Consider the following 25139-nt stretch of genomic DNA (forward strand, 5'->3'; position numbering starts at 1 on the left):
CGCAGCATCTGTCGCCATGCTACTCGCCTGTACTCCTGTGATGTGACGGCACCGCAGCGTCTGTCGCCATGCTACTCGCCTGTATTCCCGTGAAGAGACGGCACCGCAGCGTCTGTCGCTATGCTACTCGACCTGTATTCCCGTGATGAGACGGCACCGCAGCCTCTGTCACCATGCTACTCGCCTGTATTCCCATGACGGTGATGTGACGGCACCGCAGCGTCTGTCGCCATGCTACTCGCCTGTATTCCCGTAATGTGATGGCACCGCAGCCTCTGTCACCCTGTTAATCGCCTGTATTCCCGTGATGTGACGGCACCGCAGCGTCTGACGCTATGCTACTCGACCTGTATTCCCATGATGAGACGGCACCGCAGCCTCTGTCACCAGGCTACTCGCCTGTATTCCCATGACGGTGATGTGACGGTACCGCAGCGTCTGTCGCCATGCTACTCGCCTGTATTCCCGTGAAGAGACGGCACCGCAGCGTCTGACGCTATGCTACTCGACCTGTATTCCCGTGATGAGACGGCACCGCAGCCTCTGTCACCATGCTACTCGCCTGTATTCCCATGACGGTGATGTGACGGCACCGCAGCGTCTGTCGCCATGCTACTCGCCTGTACTCCCGTGATGTGACGGCACCGCAGCCTCTGTCACCCTGTTAATCGCCTGTATTCCCGTGATGTGACGGCACCGCAGCGTCTGTCGCCATGCTACTCTCCTGTATTCCCGTGATGTGACGGCACCGCAGCATCTGTCGCCACGCTACTCGCCTGTACTCCCGTGATGTGACGGCACCGCAGCGTCTGTCGCCATGCTACTCGCCTGTACTCCCGTGATGTGACGGCACCGCAGCATCTGTCGCCATGCTACTCGCCTGTACTCCCGTGATGCGACGGCACCGCAGCATCTGTCGCCATGCTACTCGCCTGTACTCCCGTGATGTGACAGCACCGCAGCCTCTGTCACCATGCTACTCGCCTGTACTCCCGTGATGTGACGGCACCGCAGCCTCGGTCACTATGCTACTCGCCTGTATTCTCGTGACAGTGATGTGACGGCACCGCAGCGTCTGTCGCCATGCTACTCGCCTGTACTCCCGTGATGTGACGGCACCGCAGCATCTGTCGCCATGCTACTCGCCTGTACTCCTGTGATGTGACGGCACCGCAGCGTCTGTCGCCATGCTACTCGCCTGTACTCCCGTGATGTGACGGCACCGCAGCCTCGGTCACTATGCTACTCGCCTGTATTCTCATGACAGTGATGTGACGGCACCGCAGCGTCTGTCGCCATGCTACTCGCCTGTACTCCTGTGATGTGTCGGCACCGCAGCGTCTGTCGCCACGCTACTCGCCTGTACTCCCGTGATGTGACGGCACCGCAGCGTCTGTCGCCATGCTACTCGCCTGTACTCCCGTGATGTGACGGCACCGCAGCATCTGTCGCCATGCTACTCGCCTGTATTCCCGTGAAGAGACGGCACCGCAGCCTCGGTCACTATGCTACTCGCCTGTATTCTCGTGACAGTGATGTGACGGCACCGCAGCGTCTGTCGCCATGCTACTCGCCTGTACTCCCGTGATGTGACGGCACCGCAGCGTCTGTCGCCATGCTACTCGACCTGTATTCCCGTGATGAGACGGCACCGCAGCGTCTGTCGCCATGCTACTCGCCTGTACTCCCGTGATGTGACGGCACCGCAGCGTCTGTCGCCATGCTACTCGCCTGTACTCCTGTGATGTGACGGCACCGCAGCGTCTGTCGCCATGCTACTCGCCTGTATTCCCGTGAAGAGACGGCACCGCAGCGTCTGACGCTATGCTACTCGACCTGTATTCCCGTGATGAGACGGCACCGCAGCCTCTGTCGCCATGCTACTCGCCTGTATTCCCATGACGGTGATGTGACGGCACCGCAGCGTCTGTCGCCATGCTACTCGCCTGTACTCCCGTGATGTGACGGCACCGCAGCGTCTGTCGCCATGCTACTCGACCTGTATTCCCGTGATGTGACGGCACCGCAGCGTCTGTCGCCATGCTACTCGCCTGTACTCCCGTGATGTGACGGCACCGCAGCGTCTGTCGCCATGCTACTCGCCTGTACTCCTGTGATGTGACGGCACCGCAGCGTCTGTCGCCATGCTACTCGCCTGTATTCCCGTGAAGAGACGGCACCGCAGCGTCTGACGCTATGCTACTCGACCTGTATTCCCGTGATGAGACGGCACCGCAGCGTCTGTCGCCATGCTACTCGCCTGTATTCCCATGACGGTGATGTGACGGCACCGCAGCGTCTGTCGCCATGCTACTCGCCTGTATTCCCGTAATGTGACGGCACCGCAGCCTCTGTCACCCTGCTACTCGCCTGTATTCCCGTGATGTGACGGCACCGCAGCGTCTGTCGCCATGCTACTCGCCTGTACTCCCGTGATGTGACGGCACCGCAGCGTCTGTCGCCATGCTACTCGCCTGTACTCCCGTGATGTGACGGCACCGCAGCATCTGTCGCCATGCTACTCGCCTGTACTCCTGTGATGTGACGGCACCGCAGCGTCTGTCGCCATGCTACTCGCCTGTATTCCCGTGAAGAGACGGCACCGCAGCGTCTGTCGCTATGCTACTCGACCTGTATTCCCGTGATGAGACGGCACCGCAGCCTCTGTCACCATGCTACTCGCCTGTATTCCCATGACGGTGATGTGACGGCACCGCAGCGTCTGTCGCCATGCTACTCGCCTGTATTCCCGTAATGTGATGGCACCGCAGCCTCTGTCACCCTGTTAATCGCCTGTATTCCCGTGATGTGACGGCACCGCAGCGTCTGACGCTATGCTACTCGACCTGTATTCCCATGATGAGACGGCACCGCAGCCTCTGTCACCAGGCTACTCGCCTGTATTCCCATGACGGTGATGTGACGGTACCGCAGCGTCTGTCGCCATGCTACTCGCCTGTATTCCCGTGAAGAGACGGCACCGCAGCGTCTGACGCTATGCTACTCGACCTGTATTCCCGTGATGAGACGGCACCGCAGCCTCTGTCACCATGCTACTCGCCTGTATTCCCATGACGGTGATGTGACGGCACCGCAGCGTCTGTCGCCATGCTACTCGCCTGTACTCCCGTGATGTGACGGCACCGCAGCCTCTGTCACCCTGTTAATCGCCTGTATTCCCGTGATGTGACGGCACCGCAGCGTCTGTCGCCATGCTACTCTCCTGTATTCCCGTGATGTGACGGCACCGCAGCATCTGTCGCCACGCTACTCGCCTGTACTCCCGTGATGTGACGGCACCGCAGCGTCTGTCGCCATGCTACTCGCCTGTACTCCCGTGATGTGACGGCACCGCAGCATCTGTCGCCATGCTACTCGCCTGTACTCCCGTGATGCGACGGCACCGCAGCATCTGTCGCCATGCTACTCGCCTGTACTCCCGTGATGTGACAGCACCGCAGCCTCTGTCACCATGCTACTCGCCTGTACTCCCGTGATGTGACGGCACCGCAGCCTCGGTCACTATGCTACTCGCCTGTATTCTCGTGACAGTGATGTGACGGCACCGCAGCGTCTGTCGCCATGCTACTCGCCTGTACTCCCGTGATGTGACGGCACCGCAGCATCTGTCGCCATGCTACTCGCCTGTACTCCTGTGATGTGACGGCACCGCAGGCAGCGTCTGTCGCCATGCTACTCGCCTGTATTCCCGTAATGTGACGGCACCGCAGCGTCTGTCGCCATGCTACTCGCCTGTACTCCCGTGATGTGACGGCACCGCAGCATCTGTCGCCATGCTACTCGCCTGTACTCCTGTGATGTGACGGCACCGCAGCGTCTGTCGCCATGCTACTCGCCTGTATTCCCGTGAAGAGATGGCACCACAGCGTCTGTCGCCATGCTACTCGCCTGTATTCCCGTGAAGAGACGGCACCGCAGCGTCTGTCGCCATGCTACTCGCCTGTACTCCCGTGATGTGACAGCACCGCAGCCTCTGTCACCATGCTACTCGCCTGAATATGCCTCGGTCACACCCCAGTACCAAGTGGCCACAGCAATGAATATCCTCAAAGACCGGCTCCACAAGAAAGTATTATAGCTCAGTTACTTTATTCTGTCATCCATAACAAGGCCTTTGTCAAGTTGCAGACAACGGCGTAACGCTCAGAAGGTTAATTGCAACCCAACTGGCCAAATCAGCAATGTATGAAGATAAAACCATGCAGTAGTTTGTCTCCTGAGGACAGAGAGTTCTAGCATGGATCAGAGATCAGACAATGCAGTAGTGTGTCTCTTCTGAGGACAGAGAGCTCCAGCATGGATCAGAGATCAGACAATGTGGTAGTGTGTCTCTTCTGAGGACAGAGAGGTCTAGCATGGATCAGAGATCAGACAATGCAGTAGTGTGTCTCTCCTGAGGACAGGGAGTTCTAGCATGGATCAGAGATCAGACAATGCGGTAGTTTGTCTCCTGAGGACAGAGAGTTCCAGCATGGATCAGAGATCAGACAATGCGGTAGTTTGTCTCCTGAGGACAGAGAGTTCTAGCATGGATCAGAGATCAGACAATGCGGTAGTGTCTCTCTTCTGAGGACAGAGAGCTCTAGCCTGGATCCGAGATCAGACAATGCGGTAGTGTGTCTCTTCTGAGGACAGAGAGCTCTAACATGGATCAGAGATCAGACAATGCGGTAGTGTGTCTCTTCTGAGGACAGAGAGCTCTAACATGGATCAGAGATCAGACAATGCGGTAGTGTGTCTCTTCTGAGGACAGAGAGCTCTAGCATGGATCAGAGATCAGACAATGCGGTAGTGTGTCTCTTCTGAGGACAGAGAGCTCTAGCCTGGATCAGAGATCGGACAATGCGGTGGTGTGTCTTCTGAGGACAGAGAGGTCTAGCATGGATCAGAGATCAGACAATGCAGTAGTGCGTCTCTTCTGAGGACAGATAGTCCTAGCATGGATCAGAGATCAGAGAATGCGGTAGTGTGTCTCCTGAGGACAGAAAGTTCTAGCATGGATCAGAGATCAGACAATGCGGTAGTGTCTCTCTTCTGAGGACAGAGAGCTCTAGCATGGATCAGAGAACAGACAATGCAGTAGTGTGTCTCTTCTGAGGACAGAGAGGTCTAGCATGGATCAGAGATCAGACAATGCGGTAGTGTGTCTCTTCTGAGGACAGAGAGTTCTAGCATTGATCAGAGATCAGACAATGCGGTATTGTATCTTCTGAGGACAGAGAGTTCTAGCATGGATCAGAGATCAGACAATGCGGTAGTGTGTCTCTTCTGAGGACAGAGAGCTCTAGCATGGTTCAGAGATCAGACAATGCGGTAGTGTGTCTCTTCTGAGGACAGAGAGGTCTAGCATGGATCAGAGATCAGACAATGTAATAGTGTGTCTCTTCTGAGGACAGAGAGCTCTAGCCTGGATCAGAGATCGGACAATGCGGTGGTGTGTCTCTTCTGAGGACAGAGAGCTCTGGCATGGATCAGAGATCAGACAATGCGGTAGTGTGTCTTCTGAGGACAGAGAGTTCTAGCATGGATCAGAGATCAGATAATGCGGTAGTGTGTCTTCTGAGGACAGAGAGGTCTAGCATGGATCAGAGATCAGACAATGCAGTAGTGTGTCTCTTCTGAGAACAGATAGTCCTAGCACGGATCAAAGATCAAAGAATGCGGTAGTGTGTCTCTTCTGATGACAGAGTTCTAGCATGGATCAGAGATCAGACAATGCGGTAGTGTGTCTCTCCTGAGGACAGAGAGCTCTAGCCTGGATCCGAGATCAGACAATGAGGTAGTGTGTCTCTTCTGAGGACAGAGAGTTCTAGCATGGATCAGAGATCAGACAATGCGGTAGTGTATCTCTTCTGAGGACAGAGAGGTCTAGCATGGATCAGAGATCAGACAATGGGGTAGTGTGTCTCTTCTGAGGACAGAGAGCTCTGGCATGGATCAGAGATCAGACAATGCGGTAGTGTGTCTTCTGAGGACAGAGAGTTCTAGCATGGATCAGAGATCAGACAATGCGGTAGTGTGTCTTCTGAGGACAGAGAGGTCTAGCATGGATCAGAGATCAGACAATGCAGTAGTGTGTCTCTTCTGAGGACAGATAGTCCTAGCACGGATCAGAGATCAGAGAATGATGTAGTGTGTCTTTTCTGATGACAGAGTTCTAGCATGGATCAGAGATTAGACAATGCGGTAGTGTGTCTCTTCTGAGGACAGAGAGTTGTAACATGGATCAGAGATCAGACAATGCGGTAGTTTGTCTCCTGAGGACAGAGAGCTCTAGCATGGATCAGAGATCAGACAATGCGGTAGTTTGTCTCCTGAGGACAGAGAGTTCTAGCATGGATCAGAAATCAGACAATGCGGTAGTGTCTCTCTTCTGAGGACAGAGATCTCTAGCATGGATCAGAGATCAGACAATGCAATAGTGTGTCTCTTCTGAGGACAGAGAGGTCTAGCATGGATCAGAGATCAGACATTGCGGTAGTGTGTCTCTTCTGAGGACAGAGAGTTGTAGCATGGATCAGAGATCAGACAATGCGGTAGTGTCTCTTCTGAGGACAGAGTTCTTGCATGGATCAGAGATCAGACAATGCGGTATTGTGTCTCTTCTGAGGACAGAGAGTTCTAGCATGGATCAGAGATCAGACAATGCGGTAGTGTGTCTCTTCTGATGACAGAGTTCTAGCATGGATCAGAGATTAGACAATGCGGTAGTGTCTCTCTTCTGAGGACAGAGAGTTCTAACATGGATCAGAGATCAGACAATGCGATAGTTTGTCTCCTGAGGACAGAGAGCTCTAGCCTGGATCAGAGAACAGACAATGTGGTAGTGTGTCTCTTCCGAGGACAGAGAGCTCTAGCATGGATCAGAGATCAGACAATGCGGTAGTGTGTCTCTTCTGAGGACAGAGAGGTCTAGCATGGATCAGAGATCAGACAATGCGGTAGTGTGTCTCTTCTGAGGACAGAGAGGTCTAGCATGGATCAGAGATCAGACAATGCGGTAGTGTGTCTCTTCTGAGGACAGAGAGTTCTAGCATGGATCAGAGATCAGACAATGCGGTAGTGTGTCTCTCCTGAGGACAGAAAGGTCTAGCATGGATCAGAGATCAGACAATGGGGTAGTGTGTCTCTCCTGAGGACAGGGAGTTCTAGCATGAATTAGAGATCAGACAATACGGTCGTGTGTCTCTTCTGAGGACAGAGAGTTCTATCATAGATCAGACAATGCGGTAGTGTGTCTTCTGAGGACAGAGAGTTCTAGCATGGATCAGAGATCAGACCATGGGGTAGTGTGTCTCTTCTGAGGACAGAGAGGTCCAGCATGGATCAGAGATCAGACAATGCGGTAGTGTGTCTCTCCTGAGGACAGGGAGTTCTAGCATGGATCAGAGATCAGACAATGCGGTGGTGTGTCTTCTGAGGACAGAGAGCTCTAGCATGGATCAGAGATCAGACAATGCGGTAGTGTGTCTCTTCTGAGGACAGAGTGCTCTAGCATGGATCAGAGATCATACAATGCGGTAGTGTGTCTCTTCTGAGGACAGGGAGTTCTAGCTTGGATCAGAGATCAGACAATGCAATAGTGTGTCTCTTCTGAGGACAGAGAGGTCCACCATGGATCAGAGATCAGACAATGCAGTAGTGTGTTTCTTCTGAGGACAGAGAGCTCTAGCATGGATCAGAGATCAGACAGTGCGGTAGTGTGTCTCTTCTGAGGACAGAGAGGTCCAGCATGGATCAGAGATCAGACAATGCAGTAGTGTGTTTCTTCTGAGGACAGAGAGCTCTAGCATGGATCAGAGATCAGACAATGCGGTAGTGTGTCTCCTCTGAGGACAGAGAGGTCTAGCATGGATCAGAGATCAGACAATGCGGTAGTGTGTCTCCTCTGAGGACAGAGAGCTCTAGCATGGATCAGAGATCAGACAATGCAGTAGTGTGTCTCTTCTGAGGACAGGGAGCTCTAGCATGGGTCAGAGATCAGACAATGCGGTAGTGTCTCTTCTGAGGACAGAGAGTTCCAGCATGGATCAGAGATTAGACAATGCGGTAGTGTGTCTCTTCTGAGGACAGAGAAGTCTAGCATGGATCAGAGATCAGACAATGCGGTAGTGTGTCTCTTCTGAGAACAGAGAGCTCTAGCATGGATCAGAGATCAGACAATGCGGTAGTGTGTCTCCTCTGAGGACAGGGAGTTCTAGCATGGATCAGAGATCAGACAATGCGGTAGTGTGTCTCCTCTGAGGACAGAGAGTTCTAGCATGGATCAGAGATCAGACAATGCGGTAGTGTGTCTCTTCTGAGGACAGAGAGGTCCAGCATGGATCAGAGATCAGACAATGCTGTAGTGTGTCTCTTCTGAGGACAGAGAGCTCTAGCTTGGATCAGAGATCAGACAATGCGGTAGTGTGTCTCCTCTGAGGACAGAGAGGTCAAGCATGGATCAGAGATCAGACAATGCGGTAGTGTGTCTCCTCTGAGGACAGAGAGCTCTAGCATGGATCAGAGATCAGACAATGCGGTAGTGTGTCTCCTCTGAGGACAGAGAGGTCAAGCATGGATCAGAGATCAGACAATGCGGTAGTGTGTCTCCTCTGAGGACAGAGAGGTCAAGCATGGATCAGAGATCAGACAATGCGGTAGTGTGTCTCCTCTGAGGACAGAGAGCTCTAGCATGGATCAGAGATCAGACAATGCGGTAGTGTGTCTCCTCTGAGGACAGAGAGGTCAAGCATGGATCAGAGATCAGACAATGCGGTAGTGTGTCTCCTCTGAGGACAGAGAGCTCTAGCATGGATCAGAGATCAGACAATGCGGTAGTGTGTCTCCTCTGAGGACAGGGAGTTCTAGCATGGATCAGAGATTAGACAATGAGGTTAGTGTCTCTTCTGAGGACAGAGAGTTCTAGCATGGATCAGAGATCAGACAATGCGGTAGTGTGTCTCTCCTGAGAACAGAGAGCTCTAGCATGGATCAGAGATCAGACAATGCGGTAGTGTGTCTCTTCTGAGAACAGAGAGGTCTAGCATGGATCAGAGATTAGACAATGAGGTTAGTGTCTCTTCTGAGGACAGAGAGTTCTAGCATGGATCAGAGATCATACAATGCGGTAGTGTCTCTTCTGAGGACAGAGAGCTCTAGCATGGATCAGAGATCAGACAATGCGGTGGTGTCTCTTCTGAGGACAGAGAGTTCTAGCATGGATCAGAGATAGGACAATGCGGTAGTGTGTCTCTTCTGAGGACAGAGAGCTCTAGCATGGATCAGAGATCAGACAATGCAGTAGTGTGTCTCTTCTGAGGACAGAGTTCTAGCATGGATCAGAGATCAGACAATGCGGTAGTGTGTCTCTTCTGAGGACAGAGAGTTCTAGCATGGATCAGAGATCAAACAATGCGGTAGTGGGTCTCTTCTGAGGACAGAGAGTTCTAGCATAGACCAGAGATCAGACAATGCGGTAGTGTGTCTCTTCTGAGGACAGAGAGTTCTATCATAGATCAGACAATAGGCAGGTATTACTGCGCTCCAGTGCCTCTCACAGAGGTCAAACACCTGTAAATGATCATAAACAAATGCACATAGTGCAAAGTATTGCCACAATAAACACTGAAATCCGCACCACGTGACTGCACTCCTGGGGGTAGTGCCACCAGCTTGGGAAGGATAGACTCAGACTTACCCTATGCGGCCCCACTCATCAGAAGCGCGTCTTGCCACACTGCATATAAATAATCGCCAGTCAGCCAGGCTCCTCTTAAAAGCAACTCCAATCTTTATTTGATAAAAACGCTGGACAGTGGATCCCACAATAGCAGCTCAGTCCGCGGAACAGAGCGCACGCCACCGGGTCTCTCACTTCCTTACTGTGACGTCATCGCGTTCCTCATGCTCCGCCCTACGCGTTTCATCACCGTCGTGACTCATTCAGGGGCTAGAGGATGGCGATTGACGTCTCCCTAAAGCTCTGTAGCCGCGCCCACTCCGCCCTCTGGTACGCCCGCAACGCCGCCCTCTCCTGTCACTAGGCGACCAGATGGCGTGCTGACCCCTGTGCGCGCGGCTCGTTTTACATAGCATACATAATTACGATACATCTTACTCTGTATACCCTCTAGTCTTATCACTTTGTGCAACACAATATAATCTACACATAATACATTATATTCATAAACTCCCCACCCTAATAAACATAATCTTTATCCCACATTTCATACTTGCCAGAAATTGTGTTAATATTAATCCCATATCTCATACTAACCATAATTCATATGTATTAGTGATAATTTTATGTACAAAATATGTGTACTCTTCATACACCATATAGCCCCTAATTAATAGACATAAAATACCCCCTCATAGACATCACCTTAATTTCTTAAAGTGACAGTGCATAATTTATGTAAACCATACCTACACCTCTACAGAGCATACCAAAGGGTGTACCCCCATGCGCTATCATTGCACACAGCGCACACCCCCAAAACACTCTGTGAATCTAACCTCAATTTCAGATAGTACCGGATTCTGCCCCATCTAGAATTACTTGATTTTAAGCATTGCAATAAAACAATTAATATCGAGCTGTATATTTAGCCCTTTGGGGGTCATAGTCCCCAGCCTATGTATCCATTCAGTCTCCTTCTTACAGAGCTAAAACTAGTGTAAAACTGTTTAAACTGCACCCTGCAGACTACCGTTATATCGCTGCACATCTAACTATTAATATGTACTACTGATTATGCTGTATGATTGTATGACTATGCTCTCTTATGTTGATACTACTCCTACTTCTCTCTCTGAGCAATTGAATGTGCCAAACCCAATTCTGGGCACGACCCAGTTGTGCTTGGCGATTAAAAGATTTCTGAGACTGGTGGAGGAGATAAAAAACAAAACACAGGCTGCTACTGATGATGTCACAGGGGAGGTGACCTCAGCTTGTGTGAGATTTCACATAGACCACGCCCCTGTGAGGGAGGGGAGCTGATGACAAACACACCCATGATCTAAAACCTCCTACTAAGCTCAGAAGTAATGGCTGCCACCTGTATAACCCTAGTTATGGAAGGAAAAGGGTAGAAAGCATGCACTGAAATGCTCATAGGCTTGAAGGAGTGTTTATTTATCTTTGTATGTGTCAGAGTGCTGTAACTAAATATTTTGAATTAAAAAAAAGTTTGGTTTGGGTCCGCTGTAACTGAGAGAAACTGATTAGGTGTAAAAGGGGCCTAAGCTGCGCTGCTTGAGCAGTATATCTTAGTGAATCACCCCCTACTGATTTGTATGTAAACCAGATGCAGCCATCATAAGAGCCACATCTGCCTCCCGAGCCATAGCTTCCCTACCCCTCTGCTAGGTACACACAATACCATTTTCTGTTACATTTACCTGAAAAATCAATTTTTACCAACATATCTGATCTGAATTTCGACTGATTTTCTGATCAATTTCCATAGAAGTGATCAGAAATCGATCAGAAAATCGATCGAAATTAGGATCGGACATGTTGGAAAAAATCAACTTAACAGGTAAATCTAACAGAAGATTGTATCGTGTGTACCTACTGTAGCAGATATAGACGTGTGTGTGTGTGTGTGTGTGTGTGTGTGTAGGTGTGTGTGTGTGTGTGTGTGTGTGTGTCTGTGCATGTCGGGGGGGGGGGGGGGGGGTATATGGGAGGAAGGAATTTAGCAGTGCTGGAAGTCACTCACCTCCCATACTCGGACGTGTCCATCAGCTCCCCCCGTGAGCAGCTTGGTAGAGTCCACGTTGAAGCACAAAGCTTTCTGCAGACAATCTGTACTGAAGTCTGTCTGCACCTCTGCTACAGTCTGCAGCATGATTTCCGGGGTCTCATCTATCGTTTCTTCTCCACCAGCCTCAGAGCTGCTCTTTGACGGCTTCCTCTTCCGCGAGCCGCGACTGTTACTTCCTGCAAACAAGAGAAGATTTACCATTTATATAGAGTATGCAGTGTGAACAGCCAGCGATGTGCTACTGATGCCTTACCCCAACACTGGGGCCAGCGGAGCCTCTGATCTGACAGGAGACAGGCTGGAGGCGGGGAGAAGGGACGAGTCCGCAGTGACAGCAGACAGGCTGGAGGCGGAGAGAACAGATGAGTCTGCAGTGACAGCAGACAGGCTGGAGGCGGAGAGAAGGGATGAGTCTGCAGTGACAGCAGACAGGCTGGAGGCGGAGAGAAGGGATGGGTCCGCAGTGACAGCAGAGAGGCTGGAGGCGGAGAGAAGGGATGAGTCCGCAGTGACAGCAGACAGGCTGGAGGAGGGGAGAAGGGATGGGTCCGCAGTGACAGCAGACAGGCTGGAGGCGGGGAGAAGGGATGAGTCTGCAGTGACAGCAGACAGGCTGGAGGCGGGGAGAAGGGACGGGTCCGCAGTGACAGCAGACAGGCTGGAGGCGGGGAGAAGGGATGGGTCCGCAGTGACAGCAGACAGGCTGGAGGCGGGGAGAAGGGATGAGTCTGCAGTGACAGCAGACAGGCTGGAGGCGGGGAGAAGGGATGGGTCCGCAGTGACAGCAGACAGGCTGGAGGCGGGGAGAAGGGATGGGTCCGCAGTGACAGCAGAGAGGCTGGAGGCGGAGAGAAGGGATGAGTCCGCAGTGACAGCAGACAGGCTGGAGGAGGGGAGAAGGGATGGGTCCGCAGTGAGAGCAGACAGGCTGGAGGCGGGGAGAAGGGATGGGTCCGCAGTGACAGCAGAGAGGCTGGAGGCGGAGAGAAGGGATGAGTCCGCAGTGACAGCAGACAGGCTGGAGGAGGGGAGAAGGGATGGGTCCGCAGTGACAGCAGACAGGCTGGAGGCGGGGAGAAGGGATGGGTCCGCAGTGACAGCAGACAGGCTGGAGGCGGAGAGAAGGGATGAGCCCGCAGTGACAGCAGACAGGCTGGAGGAGGGGAGAAGGGATGGGTCCGCAGTGACAGCAGAGAGGCTGGAGGCGGGGAGAAGGGATGGGTCCGCAGTGACAGCAGACAGGCTGGAGGCGGGGAGAACGGATGAGCCCGCAGTGACAGGAGACAGGCTGGAGGCGGGGAGAAGGGATGAGTCTGCAGTGACAGCAGACAGGCTGGAGGCGGGGAGAAAGGATGGGTCCGCAGTGACAGCAGACAGGCTGGAGGCGGGGAGAAGGGATGGGTCCGCAGTGACAGCAGAGAGGCTGGAGGCGGGGAGAAGGGATGAGTCCGCAGTGACAGCAGACAGGCTGGAGGAGGGGAGAAGGGATGGGTCCGCAGTGACAGCAGACAGGCTGGAGGCGGGGAGAAGGGATGGGTCCGCAGTGACAGCAGACAGGCTGGAGGAGGGGAGAAGGGATGAGTCTGCAGTGACAGCAGACAGGCTGGAGGCGGGGAGAAGGGATGGGTCCGCAGTGACAGCAGAGAGGCTGGAGGCGGGGAGAAGGGATGAGTCTGCAGTGACAGCAGACAGGCTGGAGGCGGGGAGAAGGGATGGGTCCGCAGTGACAGCAGACAGGCTGGAGGCGGGGAGAAGGGATGGGTCCGCAGTGACAGCAGAGAGGCTGGAGGCGGGGAGAAGGGATGGGTCCGCAGTGACAGCAGACAGGCTGGAGGAGGGGAGAAGGGATGAGTCCGCAGTGACAGCAGACAGGCTGGAGGAGGGGAGAAGGGATGGGTCCGCAGTGACAGCAGACAGGCTGGAGGCGGAGAGAAGGGATGGGTCCGCAGTGACAGCAGAGAGGCTGGAGGCGGAGAGAAGGGATGAGTCCGCAGTGACAGCAGACAGGCTGGAGGAGGGGAGAAGGGATGGGTCCGCAGTGACAGCAGACAGGCTGGAGGCGGGGAGAAGGGATGAGTCTGCAGTGACAGCAGACAGGCTGGAGGCGGGGAGAAGGGATGGGTCCGCAGTGACAGCAGACAGGCTGGAGGCGGGGAGAACGGATGGGTCCGCAGTGACAGCAGACAGGCTGGAGGCGGGGAGAAGGGATGAGTCTGCAGTGACAGCAGACAGGCTGGAGGCGGGGAGAAGGGATGGGTCCGCAGTGACAGCAGACAGGCTGGAGGCGGGGAGAAGGGATGGGTCCGCAGTGACAGCAGAGAGGCTGGAGGCGGAGAGAAGGGATGAGTCCGCAGTGACAGCAGACAGGCTGGAGGAGGGGAGAAGGGATGGGTCCGCAGTGAGAGCAGACAGGCTGGAGGCGGGGAGAAGGGATGGGTCCGCAGTGACAGCAGAGAGGCTGGAGGCGGAGAGAAGGGATGAGTCCGCAGTGACAGCAGACAGGCTGGAGGCGGGGAGAAGGGATGGGTCCGCAGTGACAGCAGACAGGCTGGAGGCGGAGAGAAGGGATGAGCCCGCAGTGACAGCAGACAGGCTGGAGGAGGGGAGAAGGGATGGGTCCGCAGTGACAGCAGAGAGGCTGGAGGCGGGGAGAAGGGATGGGTCCCCAGTGACAGCAGACAGGCTGGAGGCGGGGAGAACGGATGAGCCCGCAGTGACAGGAGACAGGCTGGAGGCGGGGAGAAGGGATGAGTCTGCAGTGACAGCAGACAGGCTGGAGGCGGGGAGAAGGGATGGGTCCGCAGTGACAGCAGACAGGCTGGAGGCGGGGAGAAGGGATGGGTCCGCAGTGACAGCAGAGAGGCTGGAGGCGGGGAGAAGGGATGAGTCCGCAGTGACAGCAGACAGGCTGGAGGAGGGGAGAAGGGATGGGTCCGCAGTGACAGCAGACAGGCTGGAGGCGGGGAGAAGGGATGGGTCCGCAGTAAGAGCAGACAGGCTGGAGGAGGGGAGAAGGGATGAGTCTGCAGTGACAGCAGACAGGCTGGAGGCGGGGAGAAGGGATGGGTCCGCAGTGACAGCAGAGAGGCTGGAGGCGGGGAGAAGGGAGGAGTCTGCAGTGACAGCAGACAGGCTGGAGGCGGGGAGAAGGGATGGGTCCGCAGTGACAGCAGACAGGCTGGAGGAGGGGAGAAGGGATGGGTCCGCAGTGACAGCAGAGAGGCTGGAGGCGGGGAGAAGGGATGGGTCCGCAGTGACAGCAGACAGGCTGGAGGCGGGGAGAACGGATGAGCCCGCAGTGACAGGAGACAGGCTGGAGGCGGGGAGAAGGGATGAGTCCGCAGTGACAGCAGACAGGCTGGAGGAGGGGAGAAGGGATGGGTCCGCAGTGACAGCAGACAGGCTGGAGGCGGGGAGAAGGGATGGGTCCGCAGTGACAGCAGACAGGCTGGAGGAGGGGAGAAGGGATGAGTCTGCAGTGACAGCAGACAGGCTGGAGGCGGGGAGAAGGGATGGGTCCGCAGTGACAGCAGAGAGGCTGGAGGCGGGGAGAAGGGATGAGTCTGCAGTGACAGCAGACAGGCTGGAGGCGGGGAGAAGGGATGGGTCCGCAGTGACAGCAGACAGGCTGGAGGCGGGGAGAAGGGATGGGTCCGCAGTGACAGCAGAGAGGCTGGAGGCAGGGAGAAGGGATGGGTCCGCAGTGACAGCAGACAGGCTGGAGGAGGGGAGAAGGGATGAGTCCGCAGTGACAGCAGACAGGCTGGAGGAGAGGAGAAGGGATGGGTCCGCAGTGACAGCAGACAGGCTGGAGGCGGGGAGAAGGGATGGGTCCGCAGTGACAGCAGACAGGCTGGAGGCGGAGAGAAGGGATGAGCCTGCAGTGACAGCAGACAGGCTGGAGGAGGGGAGAAGGGATGGGTTCGCAGTGACAGCAGAGAGGCTGGAGGCGGGGAGAAGGGATGGGTCCGCAGTGACAGCAGACAGGCTGGAGGCGGGGAGAACGGATGAGCCCGCAGTGACAGGAGACAGGCTGGAGGCGGGGAGAAGGGATGAGTCTGCAGTGACAGCAGACAGGCTGGAGGAGGGGAGAAGGGATGGGTCCGCAGTGACAGCAGACAGGCTGGAGGCGGGGAGAAGGGATGGGTCCGCAGTGACAGCAGACAGGCTGGAGGCGGAGAGAAGGGATGGGTCCGCAGTGACAGCAGAGAGGCTGGAGGCGGGGAGAAGGGATGAGTCCGCAGTGACAGCAGACAGGCTGGAGGAGGGGAGAAGGGATGGGTCCGCAGTGACAGCAGACAGGCTGGAGGCGGGGAGAAGGGATGGGTCCACAGTGACAGCAGACAGGCTGGAGGCGGAGAGAAGGGATGGGTCCGCAGTGACAGCAGACAGGCTGGAGGAGGGGAGAAGGGATGGGTCCGCAGTGACAGCAGACAGGCTGGAGGCGGGGAGAAGGGATGGGTCCGCAGTGACAGCAGACAGGCTGGAGGAGGGGAGAAGGAATGAGTCTGCAGTGACAGCAGACAGGCTGGAGGCGGGGAGAAGGGATGGGTCCGCAGTGACAGCAACCAAACAAAGAAATGACTGGGTCTCCACCTGGATAATGCAGTTATAGCATAAATTTATTGTACCATAATGACAAAAAACACGACGTTTCGGCCAGCAGGCCTTTATCAAGTGTTACAAAAACAGAGTGAGTACTCACAATTATATATCACACAAACTGATTAAAAAAACACGCCTTAAAAAAGGCGGGCACATACTTAAAGAACAGTTGTCCAAAGATTTAAAGGGCCAGCATAATAAGTAGAAGCATATCATAAAAAACATTTTAAATTGAATTCATCATTCAGTCCATTAGGTGCTAAAGTGCTCAACTTATTAATCCATCTATGTTCACGTCTAAGCAAGGATGTCTGTGCGTCCATTCCCTCTGCAATAATGACTTTTTCAAGTACGCACCATCGCAATTCGCCAACCATATGATTGCAATCGTAAAAATGCTTCCCTATGGGAGAATCAAATTTCTTGTTAGGGTCATCCCGATATTTTCTATACAAACGAATATTGCTCCGGTGCTCATTGATCCTAACCCTAGCTTCTCTAGAGGTTTGACCAACATAGCCAATCCGCAGTGACAGCAGACAGGCTGGAGGCGGAGAGAAGGGATGGGTCCGCAGTGACAGCAGACAGGCTGGAGGAGGGGAGAAGGGATGGGTCCGCAGTGACAGCAGACAGGCTTGAGGCGGAGAGAACGGATGAGTCTGCAGTGACAGCAGACAGGCTGGAGGCGGGGAGAAGGGATGGGTCCGCAGTGACAGCAGACAGGCTGGAGGCGGAGAGAACGGATGAGTCTGCAGTGACAGCAGACAGGCTGGAGGCGGGGAGAAGGGATGACCCCGCAGTGACAGGAGACAGGCTGGAGGCGGGGAGAACGGACGAGTCTGCAGTGACAGCAGAGAGGTTCGAGGCGGAGAGAACGGACGAGTCCGCAGTGACAGGAGACAGGCTGGAGGCGGGGAAAAGGGACGAGTCTGCAGTGACAGCAGACAGGCTGGAGGCGGGGAGAAGGGATGGGTCCGCAGTGACAGCAGACAGGCTGGAGGCGGGGAGAAGGGATGAGTCTGCAGTGACAGCAGACAGGCTATGGGCGGGGAGAAGGGATGGGTCCGCAGTGACAGCAGACAGGCTGGAGGCGGGGAGAAGGGATGAGTCTGCAGTGACAGCAGAGAGGTTCGAGGCGGAGAGAACGGACGAGTCCGCAGTGACAGGAGACAGGCTGGAGGCGGGGAAAAGGGACGAGTCTGCAGTGACAGCAGAGAGGTTCGAGGCGGAGAGAACGGACGAGTCCGCAGTGACAGGAGACAGGCTGGAGGCGGGGAAAAGGGACGAGTCTGCAGTGACAGCAGACAGGCTGGAGGCGGGGAGAAGGGATGGGTCCGCAGTGACAGCAGACAGGCTGGAGGCGGGGAGAAGGGATGAGTCTGCAGTGACAGCAGACAGGCTATGGGCGGGGAGAACGGACGAGTCTGCAGTGACAGCAGAGAGGTTCGAGGCGGAGAGAACGGACGAGTCCGCAGTGACAGGAGACAGGCTAGAGGCGGGGAGAACGGACGAGTCCGCAGTGACAGCAGAGAGGCTGGAGGCGGGGAGAATGGACGAGTCCGCAGTGACAGCAGAGAGGCTGGAGGCGGGGAGAACGGACGAGTCCGCAGTGACAGCAGACAGGCTGGAGGCGGGGAGAATGGACGAGTCCGCAGTGACAGCAGAGAGGCTGGAGGCGGGGAGAACGGATGAGTCCGCAGTGACAGCAGAGGCTGGAGGCGGGGAGAATGGACGAGTCCGCAGTGACAGCAGAGAGGCTGGAGGCGGGGAGAACGGACGAGTCCGCAGTGACAGCAGAGAGGCTGGAGGCGGGGAGAACGGACGAGTCCGCAGTGACAGCAGACAGGCTGGGGGCGGGGAGAATGGACGAGTCCGCATTGACAGGAGACAGGCTGGGGGCGGGGAGAACGGACGACTCCGCAGTGACAGCAGAGAGGCTGGAGGCGGGGAGAATGGACGATTCCGCAGTGACAGCAGAGAGGCTGGGGGCGGGAAGTACAGATGAGTCCACAGTGAAAGCAGACAGGCTGGGAGCAGGGAGAATGGACGAGTTCACAGTGAAAGCAGAAAGGCTGGGGGCGGGAAGTACAGATGAGTCCACAGTGAAAGCAGACAGGCTGGGGGCGGGAAGTACAGATGAGTCCGCAGTGACAGCAGAGAGGCTGGGAGCGGGGAGAACGGACGAGTCTGCAGTGACAGCAGAGAGGCTGGAGGCGGGGAGAACGGACGAGTCCGCAGTGACAGGAGACAGGCTGGAGGCGGGGAGAACAGAGGAGTGCACACTGAAAGCAAATAGACTGGAGGCGGGGAGAACGGACGAGTTCGCAGTGACAGCAGACAGGCTGGAGGCGGGGAGAATGGACGAGTACGCAGTGACAGCAGACAGGCTGGAGGCGGGGAGAACGGACGAGTCCACAGTGACAGCAGACAGGTTGGGGGCGGGGAGAACGGACGAGTCCACAGTGACAGCAGACAGGTTGGGGGCGGGGAGAACGGACGAGTCCACAGTGATAGCAGAGAGGCTGGGGGCGGGAAGTACAGAGGAGTGCGCACTGACAGCAGACAGGCTGGAGGCGGGGAGAATGGACGAGTCCACAGTGACAGCAGACAGGCTGGAGGCGGGGAGAATGGACGAGTCCACAGTGACAGGAGACAGGTTGGGGGCAGGGAGAAAGGACGAGTCCGCAGTGACAGCAGAGAGGCTGGAGGCGGGGAGAACGGACGAGTCCGCAGTGACAGCAGACAGGCTGGAGGCGGGGAGAACGGATGAGCCCGCAGTGACAGGAGACAGGCTGGAGGCGGGGAGAAGGGATGAGTCTGCAGTGACAGCAGACAGGCTGGAGGAGGGGAGAAGGGATGGGTCCGCAGTGACAGCAGACAGGCTGGAGGCGGGGAGAAGGGATGGGTCCGCAGTGACAGCAGACAGGCTGGAGGCGGAGAGAAGGGATGGGTCCGCAGTGACAGCAGAGAGGCTGGAGGCGGGGAGAAGGGATGAGTCCGCAGTGACAGCAGACAGGCTGGAGGAGGGGAGAAGGGATGGGTCCGCAGTGACAGCAGACAGGCTGGAGGCGGGGAGAAGGGATGGGTCCACAGTGACAGCAGACAGGCTGGAGGCGGAGAGAAGGGATGGGTCCGCAGTGACAGCAGACAGGCTGGAGGAGGGGAGAAGGGATGGGTCCGCAGTGACAGCAGACAGGCTGGAGGCGGGGAGAAGGGATGGGTCCGCAGTGACAGCAGACAGGCTGGAGGAGGGGAGAAGGAATGAGTCTGCAGTGACAGCAGACAGGCTGGAGGCGGGGAGAAGGGATGGGTCCGCAGTGACAGCAACCAAACAAAGAAATGACTGGGTCTCCACCTGGATAATGCAGTTATAGCATAAATTTATTGTACCATAATGACAAAAAACACGACGTTTCGGCCAGCAGGCCTTTATCAAGTGTTACAAAAACAGAGTGAGTACTCACAATTATATATCACACAAACTGATTAAAAAAACACGCCTTAAAAAAGGCGGGCACATACTTAAAGAACAGTTGTCCAAAGATTTAAAGGGCCAGCATAATAAGTAGAAGCATATCATAAAAAACATTTTAAATTGAATTCATCATTCAGTCCATTAGGTGCTAAAGTGCTCAACTTATTAATCCATCTATGTTCACGTCTAAGCAAGGATGTCTGTGCGTCCATTCCCTCTGCAATAATGACTTTTTCAAGTACGCACCATCGCAATTCGCCAACCATATGATTGCAATCGTAAAAATGCTTCCCTATGGGAGAATCAAATTTCTTGTTAGGGTCATCCCGATATTTTCTATACAAACGAATATTGCTCCGGTGCTCATTGATCCTAACCCTAGCTTCTCTAGAGGTTTGACCAACATAGCCAATCCGCAGTGACAGCAGACAGGCTGGAGGCGGAGAGAAGGGATGGGTCCGCAGTGACAGCAGACAGGCTGGAGGAGGGGAGAAGGGATGGGTCCGCAGTGACAGCAGACAGGCTTGAGGCGGAGAGAACGGATGAGTCTGCAGTGACAGCAGACAGGCTGGAGGCGGGGAGAAGGGATGGGTCCGCAGTGACAGCAGACAGGCTGGAGGCGGAGAGAACGGATGAGTCTGCAGTGACAGCAGACAGGCTGGAGGCGGGGAGAAGGGATGACCCCGCAGTGACAGGAGACAGGCTGGAGGCGGGGAGAACGGACGAGTCTGCAGTGACAGCAGAGAGGTTCGAGGCGGAGAGAACGGACGAGTCCGCAGTGACAGGAGACAGGCTGGAGGCGGGGAAAAGGGACGAGTCTGCAGTGACAGCAGACAGGCTGGAGGCGGGGAGAAGGGATGGGTCCGCAGTGACAGCAGACAGGCTGGAGGCGGGGAGAAGGGATGAGTCTGCAGTGACAGCAGACAGGCTATGGGCGGGGAGAAGGGATGGGTCCGCAGTGACAGCAGACAGGCTGGAGGCGGGGAGAAGGGAGGAGTCTGCAGTGACAGCAGAGAGGTTCGAGGCGGAGAGAACGGACGAGTCCGCAGTGACAGGAGACAGGCTGGAGGCGGGGAAAAGGGACGAGTCTGCAGTGACAGCAGAGAGGTTCGAGGCGGAGAGAACGGACGAGTCCGCAGTGACAGGAGACAGGCTGGAGGCGGGGAAAAGGGACGAGTCTGCAGTGACAGCAGACAGGCTGGAGGCGGGGAGAAGGGATGGGTCCGCAGTGACAGCAGACAGGCTGGAGGCGGGGAGAAGGGATGAGTCTGCAGTGACAGCAGACAGGCTATGGGCGGGGAGAACGGACGAGTCTGCAGTGACAGCAGAGAGGTTCGAGGCGGAGAGAACGGACGAGTCCGCAGTGACAGGAGACAGGCTAGAGGCGGGGAGAACGGACGAGTCCGCAGTGACAGCAGAGAGGCTGGAGGCGGGGAGAATGGACGAGTCCGCAGTGACAGCAGAGAGGCTGGAGGCGGGGAGAACGGACGAGTCCGCAGTGACAGCAGACAGGCTGGAGGCGGGGAGAATGGACGAGTCCGCAGTGACAGCAGAGAGGCTGGAGGCGGGGAGAACGGATGAGTCCGCAGTGACAGCAGAGGCTGGAGGCGGGGAGAATGGACGAGTCCGCAGTGACAGCAGAGAGGCTGGAGGCGGGGAGAACGGACGAGTCCGCAGTGACAGCAGACAGGCTGGGGGCGGGGAGAATGGACGAGTCCGCATTGACAGGAGACAGGCTGGGGGCGGGGAGAACGGACGACTCCGCAGTGACAGCAGAGAGGCTGGAGGCGGGGAGAATGGACGATTCCGCAGTGACAGCAGAGAGGCTGGGGGCGGGAAGTACAGATGAGTCCACAGTGAAAGCAGACAGGCTGGGAGCAGGGAGAATGGACGAGTTCACAGTGAAAGCAGAAAGGCTGGGGGCGGGAAGTACAGATGAGTCCACAGTGAAAGCAGACAGGCTGGGGGCGGGAAGTACAGATGAGTCCGCAGTGACAGCAGAGAGGCTGGGAGCGGGGAGAACGGACGAGTCTGCAGTGACAGCAGAGAGGCTGGAGGCGGGGAGAACGGACGAGTCCGCAGTGACAGGAGACAGGCTGGAGGCGGGGAGAACGGACGAGTCCGCAGTGACAGGAGACAGGCTGGAGGCGGGGAGAACAGAGGAGTGCACACTGAAAGCAAACAGGCTGGAGGCGGGGAGAACGGACGAGTCCGCAGTGACAGCAGACAGGCTGGAGGCGGGGAGAACAGAGGAGTGCACACTGAAAGCAAATAGACTGGAGGCGGGGAGAACGGACGAGTCCGCAGTGACAGCAGACAGGCTGGAGGCGGGGAGAATGGACGAGTACGCAGTGACAGCAGACAGGCTGGAGGCGGGGAGAACGGACGAGTCTGCAGTGACAGGAGACAGGCTGGAGGCGGGGAGAACGGACGAGTCCGCAGTGACAGGAGACAGGCTGGAGGCGGGGAGAACAGAGGAGTGCACACTGAAAGCAAACAGGCTGGAGGCGGGGAGAACGGACGAGTCCGCAGTGACAGCAGACAGGCTGGAGGCGGGGAGAACAGAGGAGTGCACACTGAAAGCAAATAGACTGGAGGCGGGGAGAACGGACGAGTTCGCAGTGACAGCAGACAGGCTGGAGGCGGGGAGAATGGACGAGTACGCAGTGACAGGAGACAGGCTGGAGGCGGGGAGAATGGACGAGTACGCAGTGACAGCAGACAGGCTGGAGGCGGGGAGAACGGACGAGTCTGCAGTGACAGGAGACAGGCTGGAGGCGGGGAGAACGGACGAGTCCGCAGTGACAGCAGACAGGTTGGGGGCGGGGAGAACGGACGAGTCCACAGTGATAGCAGAGAGGCTGGGGGCGGGAAGTACAGAGGAGTGCGCACTGACAGCAGACAGGCTGGAGGCGGGGAGAATGGACGAGTCCACAGTGACAGCAGACAGGCTGGAGGCGGGGAGAATGGACGAGTCCACAGTGACAGGAGACAGGTTGGGGGCAGGGAGAAAGGACGAGTCCGCAGTGACAGCAGAGAGGCTGGAGGCGGGGAGAACGGACGAGTCCGCAGTGACAGGAGACAGGCTGGAGGCGGGGAGAAGGGACGAGTCCGCAGTGACAGCACACAGGCTGGAGGCGGGGAGAACGGACGAGTCCGCAGTGACAGCAGACAGGCTGGAGACGGGGAGAACGGACGAGTCCGCAGTGACAGCAGAGAGGCTGGAGGCGGGGAGAACGGACGAGTCTGCAGTGACAGCAGAAAGGTTGGAGGCGGGGAGAACGGATGAGTCCGCAGTGACAGCAGAAAGGTTGGAGGCGGGGAGAACGGACGAGTCCGCAGTGACAGCAGAGAGGCTGGAGGCGGGGAGAACGGATGAGTCCGCAGTGACAGCAGACAGGCTGGGGGCGGGGAGAACGGACGACTCCGCAGTGACAGCAGAGAGGCTGGAGGCCGGGAGAACGGACGAGTCTGCAGTGACAGCAGAGAGGCTGGAGGCGAGGAGAACGGATGAGCCCGCAGTGACAGAAGACAGGCTGGGGGTGGAGAGAACGGATGAGTCTGCAGCGACAGCAGACCGACTGGAGGCGGGGAGAACGGATGAGCCCGCAGCGACAGCAGACCGGCTGGAGGCGGGGAGAACGGATGAGCCCGCAGCGACAGCAGACCGGCTGGAGGCGGGGAGAACGGATGAGCCCGCAGCGACAGCAGACCGGCTGGAGGCGGGGAGAAGGGATGAGCCCGCAGTGACAGCAGACAGACTGGAGGTGGGGAGAACGGACGAGTCCGCAGTGACAGCAGACAGGCTCTAGGCGGGGAGAACAGATGAGTCCGCAGTGACAGCAGACAGGCTGGAGGCGGGGAGAACGGATGAGTCCGCAGTGACAGCAGAGAGGCTGGGGGCGGGGAGAATGGACAAGCCAGCAGTGACAGCAGACAGGCTGGAGGCCGGGAGAACGGACGAGTCCGCAGCGACAGCAGACCGGCTGGAGGCCGGGAGAACGGATGAGCCCGCAGCGACAGCAGACCGGCTGGAGGCGGGGAGAACGGATGAGCCCGCAGCGACAGCAGACCGGCTGGAGGCGGGGAGAACGGATGAGCCCGCAGCGACAGCAGACCGGCTGGAGGCGGGGAGAACGGATGAGCCCGCAGCGACAGCAGACCGGCTGGAGGCGGGGAGAACGGATGAGCCCGCAGCGACAGCAGACAGACTGGAGGCGGGGAGAACGGACGAGTCTGCAGTGACAGCAGAGAGGTTGGAGGCGGAGAGAACGGACGAGTCCGCAGTGACAGAAGACAGGCTGGAGGCGGGGAGAACGGATGAGTCCGCAGTGAAAGCAGGCTAAACTAGTCTCGCCCACAGCTTTTTCACAGTGCCTTGGCATTCAGTCCCATGTAGCAAAGGATTATGGGAGCTCAGTCTGGGCAGGAAGAGGAGGTTACTAGCCAGAGATTTCAGAGGCAGAGGTGAGGAGAGGGGACTGAATTTGTCACAGGCTGAAGGCGGGAAATGCTATAAGCTTACATCAAAAGTCAGCGCAGGTTTAAAAAGTCATTGTATGTAGGGAATGATAAATTCTTCACCACAATACATCAAATGCTCAGAGGTAGGTATCCGCCAAACATCAAAACTAGAAAAGGCTTCCCAGCTCCCAACAACCCACATTATAAGGTTGTGAAATGGCTCAGGTTACAGATAACGGCCAGGGAACATCAGACTTCGTGAAGATCCAGTGGACATCCGTATGGAGGTAAAGTTTCAGGAATTTACACAGGAAAACAAAGATAACATTTAGATAAAATTTCTTTAAAAGGCAGTAGATATAAAAACAATAACTCACATATGAGGCCCATAAACAGGGAACCCCGGAAGATTGTAATGGTCAATCGTAGATCAATAGACAATGGTGCCGCCTGTTACCTTCTGCTAATCTTCCGGGGTTCCCTGTTTATGGGCCTCGAATGTGAGTTATTGTTTTTATATCTACTGCCTTTTAAAGAAATTTTATCTAAATGTTATTTTTGTTTTCCTATATAGATTCCTGAAACTTTACCTCCATACGGATGTCCACTGGATCTTCACGAAGTCTGATGTTCCCTGGCCGTTATCTGTGACCTGAGCCATTTCACAACCTTATAATGTGGGTTGTTGGGAGCTGGGAAGCCTTTTCTAGTTTTGATGTTTGGCGGATACCTACCTCTGAGCATTTGATGTATTGTGGTGAAGAATTTATCATTCCCTACATACAATAACTTTTTAAACCTGCGCTGACTTTTGATGT

At 56.0% G+C, this 25139-nt stretch overlaps 1 protein-coding gene across 3 annotated transcripts in view; it reads right to left on the reverse strand.

Moving 5' to 3' along the window:
- The window catches only part of PREB (prolactin regulatory element binding), a 61923-nt gene that overhangs the window by 25389 nt on the left and 11395 nt on the right, over window positions 1-25139 (reverse strand). For all 3 annotated transcript variants that reach the window (XM_068279797.1, XM_068279795.1, XM_068279796.1), the window contains exon 4: window positions 11733-11953. In XM_068279797.1, the coding sequence (XP_068135898.1) occupies window positions 11733-11953 (221 nt within the window). The remainder of the gene's footprint in view (window positions 1-11732; window positions 11954-25139) is intronic.

This window comes from Hyperolius riggenbachi, chromosome 4, assembly GCF_040937935.1.
Source record: "Hyperolius riggenbachi isolate aHypRig1 chromosome 4, aHypRig1.pri, whole genome shotgun sequence".
NCBI classification, from domain to species: Eukaryota; Metazoa; Chordata; class Amphibia; order Anura; family Hyperoliidae; genus Hyperolius; species Hyperolius riggenbachi.